The sequence below is a fragment of the Haliotis rubra genome, unplaced genomic scaffold (assembly GCF_003918875.1).
Source record: "Haliotis rubra isolate DU_JTF1 unplaced genomic scaffold, ASM391887v1 Scf888, whole genome shotgun sequence".
In the NCBI taxonomy this organism is placed as follows: Eukaryota; Metazoa; Mollusca; class Gastropoda; order Lepetellida; family Haliotidae; genus Haliotis; species Haliotis rubra.
In genome coordinates this window covers 299527-308179 of record NW_025767621.1, presented here as the reverse complement: position 1 = coordinate 308179, position 8653 = coordinate 299527, and the positions used below count along the sequence as shown (strand labels likewise).

The 8653-nt window shown below is 41.3% G+C and overlaps 1 protein-coding gene across 1 annotated transcript in view; it reads left to right on the top strand.

Annotated features, from left to right (window-relative positions):
• The first annotated feature begins 4849 nt into the window (after positions 1–4849).
• The window catches only part of LOC124263531 (transforming growth factor-beta-induced protein ig-h3-like), a 24704-nt gene continuing 20900 nt past the window's right edge, over positions 4850–8653 (top strand). Inside the window, exons 1-2 of the mRNA XM_046698194.1 lie at positions 4850–5102; positions 5622–5830. Of these exons, the coding sequence (XP_046554150.1) occupies positions 4955–5102; positions 5622–5830 (357 nt within the window). The 5' untranslated portion in view covers positions 4850–4954. The remainder of the gene's footprint in view (positions 5103–5621; positions 5831–8653) is intronic.

Here is an 8653-nt window from a genome sequence, read left to right as displayed (position 1 = left end):
ACACATTATACTAAGTTCTATGATCAAACAAGTGAGGGTGAGGTGAGGTGAAAATGGGTTTAACGTCGTGCTTGAGAATATTTCGCTTGTATGACGACGTGCATGCGTGTGTATGTGTATGTGCGGCTGCTTGTACTAGCCCAGACTTAAGCTGGTTTTTATAGTGCTATCCCACTGAGATACCATGCCGCAGTGAAGCATGAATACCCCACTCAGACACATTATACTGACTCCGAGCCGACCAGTCCTTGTTGTACCCATTAATGCCGAACGCCAGGCAGGGACCAACAAGTACCATATTTTAACGTCTTTTTGCTATGACGCGGTCGGGGATCGAACCCGCGACCTTCCGCTCTCTCCGGGCGGACGCTCTAACTCACTACACCACGGAGGCGGTCATGATCAAACAAGTAATGTATATGCATCATTTAAAGATGAAGCAAACATCTTTATGGATGACAACGTCTTGTTTATTGCACAGAGCGATGTTTCTTTAGCTTGATAACTCTGTACGAATGTGCAATAAACAAGAGGTTGTTATCCACAATATTGATAACTCACAAAACCTCTAGAACATTGAAAAGTTATGAACACACAATCTCTTTTGCAAAGTGGTTACATGTAAACACAGTATACTAAGTTCTATGATCAAACAAGTGAGGGGTGAGGTGAGGTGAAATGGGTTTAACGTCGTGCTTGAGAATATTTCGCTCGTATGACGACGTGCATGCGTGTGTATGTGTATGTGCGGCTGCTTGTACTAGCCCAGACTTAAGCTGGTTTTATAGTGCTATCCCACTGAGATACCATGCCGCAGTGAAGCATGAATACCCCACTCAGACACATTATATACTGACTCCGAGCCGACCAGTCCTTGTTGTAACCATTAATGCCGAACGCCGGGCAGGGACCAACAAGTACCATATTTTAACGTCTTTTTGCTATGACGCGGTCGGGGATCGAACCCGCGACCTTCCGCTCTCCGGGCGGACGCTCTAACTTTCCACTACACCACGGAGGCGGTCATGATCAAACAAGTAATGTATATGCATCATTTAATGATGAAGCAAACATCTTTATGGATGACAACGTCTTGTTTATTGCACAGAGCGATGTTTCTTTTAGCTTGATAACTCTGTACAGATGTGCAATAAACAAGAGGTTGTTATCCACAATATTGATAACTCTCACAAACCTCTAGAACATTGAAAAGTTATGAACACACAATCTCTTTTGCAAAGTGGTTACATGTAACACATTATACTAAGTTCTATGATCAAACAAGTGAGGGTGAGGTGGAGGTGAAAATGGGTTTAACGTCGTTTGCGAGAATATTTCGCTCGTATGACGACGTGCATGCGTGTGTATGTGTATGTGCGGCTGCTTGTACTAGCCCAGACTTAAGCTGGTTTTTATAGTGCTATCCCACTGAGGATACCATGCCGCAGTGAAGCATGAATACCCCACTCAGACACATTATACTGACTCCGAGCCGACCAGTCCTTGTTGTACCCATTAATGCCGAACGCCAGGCGGGGACCAACAAGTACCATATTTTAACGTCTTTTGCTATGACGCGGTCGGGGATCGAACCCGCGACCTTCCGCTCTCGGGCGGACGCTCTAACTTTCCGCACTACACCACGGAGGCGGTCATGATCAAACAAGTAATGTATATGCATCATTTAATGATGAAGCAAAAACATCTTTATGGATGACAACGTCTTGTTTATTGCACAGAGCGATGTTTCTTTAGCTTGATAACTCTGTACGAATGTGCAATAAACAAGAGGTTGTTATCCACAATATTGATAACTCACAAACCTCTAGAACATTGAAAAGTTATGAACACACAATCTCTTTTTGCAAAGTGGTTACATGTAACACATTATACTAAGTTCTATGATCAAACAAGTGAGGGTGAGGTGAGGTGAAAATGGGTTTAACGTCGTGCTTGAGAATATTTCGCTCGTATGACGACGTGCATGCGTGTGTATGTGTATGTGCGGCTGCTTGTACTAGCCCAGACTTAAGCTGGTTTTTATAGTGCTATCCCACTGAGATACCATGCCGCAGTGAAGCATGAATACCCCACTCAGACACATTATACTGACTCCGAGTTGACCAGTCCTTGTTGTACCCATTAATGCCGAACGCCAGGCAGGGACCAACAAGTACCATATTTTAACGTCTTTTGCTATGACGCGGTCGGGGATCGAACCCGCGACCTTCCGCTCTCCGGGCGGACGCTCTAACCACTACACCACGGAGGCGGTCATGATCAAACAAGTAATGTATATGCATCATTTAAAGATGAAGCAAACATCTTTATGGATGACAACGTCTTGTTTATTGCACAGAGCGATGTTTCTTTAGCTTGATAACTCTGTACGAATGTGCAATAAACAAGAGGTTGTTATCCACAATATTGATAACTCACAAACCTCTAGAACATTGAAAAGTTATGAACACACAATCTCTTTTGCAAAGTGGTTACATGTAACACATTTTATATTTGGAATTAAACTTTCTCAGTATAGTACATATTCTAGTACTTTTGTTAGGATTCAGATTGAGGCTCCTTGCCGCCAGCACAAAAAGGCATGGATCACACTAGCACCGCGGCTGATAGTCAAGATCATACTGTGTTCCCCTCCGAAGATTGTTTATTGGCCCGGGATACGATGACATGTGTCAACGAAGTCAGCAAGCCTGACCACCCGATCCCGTTAGACCCCTCTTACGACAAGTATGGGTTACTGAAGACCAAATGTAACCGAGTCTTTTATAAAATAGTCAAATGTAACGTAGGATATGTCTGGGATTACATTTTTCTCCAAAACACAGATCCAAGAACCTTGGTTGAGTCATATCCAAAATTCGAAACCACGCTCTCAGAGTGATGTCCTTAATCGCCAGCACATAACGTCAGCGACCAAACTCACTCGTTAATTCCATAATTTAACCTTAAACAATCGTGGCTCTTCGATACGTAGTCATGGCCGATGTTGTATCAACGTATCCCGGCGCCTGGTTTCTTGTGAAGCACCAAAGTGTATTCTCGCAATTATTTGCATGTCATCGTGATATGGCGGTCATGTTGCCATCCTGCACTTCAGGTTGAGGGCGTACTCCGAAATAGCCTCTTGATTTACCCTCTAGAAGAGCATGGTTATTACCCAGTGCGTGTATTATTTCTGGAAATATCCTGTCATGTAGTAGTCATGTGTTTCTGTCATGTAGTAGTTATGTGGTTAACTAAGTATATCCTGTTGTCGAGAGCTGCCAACTTTACCATACCCACAGCATTACGGTGACTGCGTATTCGTTATTGCTTGTATGCTGTCATGGAAACAATAAGCACATACTACTTGGGGAAAACAAATGCTGTTATTTATATTCAACTCAAGAAGTAAGGAAGGATAACAATCTTGCCTATATGGATGTACAACTTTTTCATTTCTGTGAGAGCGATGTTTCGGTGTAGTTTCTAACACCGTTATCAAGCAAGTGATAAACAGCATAAGGATAGAGGAGCATATATACAAGTTAGAGTAGATGTGTGTACAGTACAATAGCTCATTAGGAAGCCAGACACTATAACAACACAGGGCTCCAACTTCTAAATGCCTCTGAAAGAAGTTAACTCAATAAGTATTTATTGCAAGTGGAATCTGCGTTGTATGTCAGGTCAATGTTATCCACAGGAATTCGAGTGGCCTTTGGGAAAGTTGAAGAAGGTTTTCTGACACATACATATGGCTGGCAATTTTCACATTCTGTAACACATATCGGAAAATCGTGCTTTATCACATCTCTGTTTTGTTCAACTCGACAATACTCAAGCCATGTGACAGCGATATTGAACAAATTTTATGCATAACAACTTCTTTTATTTGGTGAGTTCGACGTTTCTATACAGATTCTTGTACCGTTGTCGTTATGTTACAAACAATTAATGACTATCGTAACGCTCAATAATCGGCCTCCTACCAAATTGTTTTGTATATTTTCCATTGTAACTGTGAGGAAATACAGGGGGAGACTGACTGACTTTCCGTCAGCACGCAAGCCCGAGCAATCACTGTTGTCACTACATTTGGGTAAAGAGGGAATTATGAAGTTTCTTAAAATAGCTGCTTACAGACAATGGGAAGGGGGCGAAGGGATGGATGGTGCATGGAACACAGGATAACAGCGCACCCTGCCACACACAATAAATATTATAATATCCTCCTAATATCTTTGAACTCAGAAAGGTCATCTCAAATGGAACATGACCCGTGAAGATCCGGGGTAGAATAGGTCTTCAGCAACCCCATGCTTGCTACAAAAGGCGACTATGCTTGTCGTAAGAGGCGACTAACAGGATTGGGTGGTCAGGCTCGCTGACTTGGTTGACACGTGTCATCGGTTCCAAATTGCGCAGATCGATGCTCATGCTGTTGATCACTGGATTGTCTGGTCCAGACTCGATTATTTACAGACCGCAGTGGAATATTGCCGAGTGCGGCGTAAAACTAACTCACTCACTCACTCAAATGGAAAATTGCATTACTTGCAATTTTGAAACTAATCTTGACCATCCTGTGTCTGAATGCATTATTTAGTAATAGCCTTCGTGCTCTGAAATAGTGTTATCTACGTGTAGAACTGCAAGCACATACCAGTATGATAAGAAAGGTGCGGACTCATGCCTAATTTGAAAGTCATTCCTGAGACTCAACATTTGGTGGTTAGATTTGGTCAGCTGCAGATTAACGCGTGACCCCCACGCGATACCCGAGTCTGCGACCTCGTACTCAAATGACTGTGGTCAAAGATACGCATGCGTAGTAATAAGTAGGTTATATAACTCTATCTGGAGGAAACGTACAAGCCCTTTTGCTTTTGCGAAATTTCATAGCCGGCTGCCTTTTTATAAGTTGCTTCAACTTTCGGCACCTTCCTTCAAGATGATGCGGGTGGTTGTTTTGGCGCTTGTGGCAAGTGTTGCACATTGTTTGCCAAATTTGGTGGATGATTTAGCGGCACACGGGAACACTTCCCAGCTGGCGGATCTGATAACTAAAGCTGGTCTTGAAGCCACTCTCAAAGGACCAGGTATGACAGTGCCGTGGGGAATGTTTGGCATTCAGGTTGTACATTCGATGTTCTTGTAAAATGTAGAAAATTGTTCTTCATGATCAGAGTAAATGGGCTTCACACATTGTACTCATGTGGGGAATCGATGCCGGGCCTTCGGCGTAACGAGCGAACACTTTAGTCACTAGGCTACCATCATGATCGGAATTGGCCCAGACAGACATTCCAAGAACCAAGCATGACGGTATTCAGGTGTATGAAGTCGTGACAAGACTTATGAGAACGATTGGAATGCATAAATAGATAAATGGACGCCTTTAAATACAGTGCTTATTGCATGTACTAAAGGTATGACATGAACTCGCAAAATATGTTTCAAAGTTATGCATTTGAAGAGATGCACAAAACTTAGGTAATAGGGAACTAAAGTGTTACTGGGTAGTATATGCATAACCAAATCAATCATACATAATGAAGCACATCCTTGGCACAGTAGAATGCATTAATCTAATCAATGCTAATTTATTTTCTTCAAAGGTCCCTTCACCATCCTCGCTCCACTTAATTCAGCGTTTGACGCTATCCCTAAAGATGATCTCAACGCGCTTCTCGCTGACACCAATGACCTGGCAAACACTCTCAAGTATCACGTCCTGCAAGGAGAGATCTTCAGCTGGGACATCCAGTCAGGCCGGATCGTCCACAGTCTCACTGGCCACGCCATCAGGATGTACAAACAGGGCAATGTAAGTACTACACACTGTACACGGCACCACGATGTTTATATACAGGGCTATATAAGTGATATAAAAGATAATACGTCAGAGTGTACAAACAGAGCAATGTAAGTAATACACACTGTACACGGCACCACGATGTTTATATACAGGGCTATATAAGTGATATAAAAGATAATACTTCAGGGTGTACAAACAGAGCAATGTAAGTAATACACACTGTACACGGCATCACGATGTTTATATACAGGGCTATGTAAGTGATACTAAAGATAATACGTCAGGGTGTACAAACAGAGCAATGTAAGTAATACACACTGTACACGGCATCACGATGTTTATATACAGGGCTATGTAAGTGATACTAAAGATAATACGTCAGGGTGTACAAACAGAGCAATGTAAGTAATACACACTGTACACGGCATCGCGATGTTCATATGCAGGGCTGTGTAAAGTGATACAAAAGATAATACGTCAGGGTGTACAAACAGAGCAATGTAAGTAATACACACTGTACACGGCATCACGATGTTTATATACAGGGCTATGTAAGTGATACAAAAGATAATACGTCAGGGTGTACAAACAGAGCAATGTAAGTAATACACACTGTACATGGCATCACGGTGTTTATATACAGGGCTATGTAAGTGATACAAAAGATAATACGTCAGGGTGTACAAACAGAGCAATGTAAGTAATACACACTGTACACGGCATCACGATGTTTATATACAGGGCTATGTAAGTGATACAAAAGATAATACGTCAGGGTGTACAAACAGAGCAATGTAAGTAATACACACTGTACACGGCATCGCGATGTTTATATACAGGGCTATGTAAGTGATACAAAAGATAATAGGTCAGGGTGTACAAATGGAGAGCAATGTAAGTAATACACACTGTACACGGCATCACGATGTTTATAGACAGGGCTATGTAAGTGATACAAAAAAAAGATAATAGGTCAGGGTGTACAAACAGAGCAATGTAAAGTAATACACACTGTACAGCATCACAATGTTCATATACAGGGCAATGTATGTTTTTACAAAGATAATACGTCAGGGTGTACAAACAGAGCAATGTAAGTAATACACACACGGCATCACGATGTTTATATACAGGGCTATGTAAGTGATACAAAAGATAATACGTCAGGGTGTACAAACAGAGCAATGTAAGTAATACACACTGTACACGGCATCACGATGTTTATATACAGGGCTATGTAAGTGATACAAAAGATAATACGTCAGGGTGTACAAACAGAGCAATGTAAGTAATACACACTGTACATACGGGCATCACGGTGTTTATATACAGGGCAATGTATGTTTTACAAGATAATACGTCAGGGTGTACAAACAGAGCAATGTAAATGTAATACACACTGTACACGGCACCACGATGTTTATATACAGGGCTATATAAGTGATATAAAAGATAATACGTCAGGGTGTACAAACAGAGCAATGTAAGTAATACACACTGTACACGGCATCACGATGTTTATATACAGGGCTATGTAAGTGATACTAAAGATAATACGTCAGGGTGTACAAACAGAGCAATGTAAGTAATACACACTGTACACGGCATCGCGATGTTTATATACAGGGCTATGTAAGTGATACAAAAGATAATAGGTCAGGGTGTACAAACAGAGCAATGTAAAGTAATACACACTGTACACGGCATCACGATGTTTATATACAGGGCTATGTAAGTGATACTAAAGATAATACGTCAGGGTGTACAAACAGAGCAATGTAAGTAATACACACTGTACATGGCATCACGGTGTTTATATACAGGGCTATGTAAGTGATACTAAAGATAATACGTCAGGGTGTACAAACAGAGCAATGTAAGTAATACACACTGTACACGGCATCACGATGTTTATATACAGGGCTATGTAAGAGTGATACAAAAGATAATACGTCAGGGTGTACAAACAGAGCAATGTAAGTAATACACACTGTACACGGCATCAATGATGTTCATATGCAGGGCTATGTAAGTGATACAAAAGATAATAGGTCTGGGTGTACAAACAGAACAATGTAAGTAATACACACTGTACACGGCATCACGATGTTTATATACAGGGCTATGTAAGTGATACAAAAGATAATACGTCAGGGTGTACAAACAGAGCAATGTAAGTAATACACACTGTACACGGCATCACGATGTTTATATACAGGGCTATGTAAGTGATACAAAAGATAATACGTCAGGGTGTACAAATAGAGCAATGTAAGTAATACACACACGGCATCACGATGTTTATATACAGGGCTATGTAAGTGATACAAAAGATAATACGTCAGGGTGTACAAACAGAGCAATGTAAGTAATACACACTGTACACGGCATCACGATGTTTATATACAGGGCAATGTATGTTTTACAAGATAATACGTCAGGGTGTACAACAGAGCAATGTAAGTAATACACACTGTACACGGCATCACGATGTTTATATACAGGGCTATGTAAAGTGATACAAAGATAATACGTCAGGGTGTACAAACAGAGCAATGTAAGTAATACACACTGTACATGGCATCACGGTGTTTATATACAGGGCAATGTATGTTTTTCACAAGATAATACGTCAGGGTGTACAAACAGAGCAATGTAAAGTAATACACACAATGTAAATACACGGCATCGCGCCGATGTTTATCTACAGGGGGCTATGTAAAGTGATACAAAAGATAATAGGTCAGGGTGTACAAAACAGAGCAATGTAGTAATACACACTGTACACGGCATCACGCTGTTCATATACAGGGCTATGTAAGTTTATATACA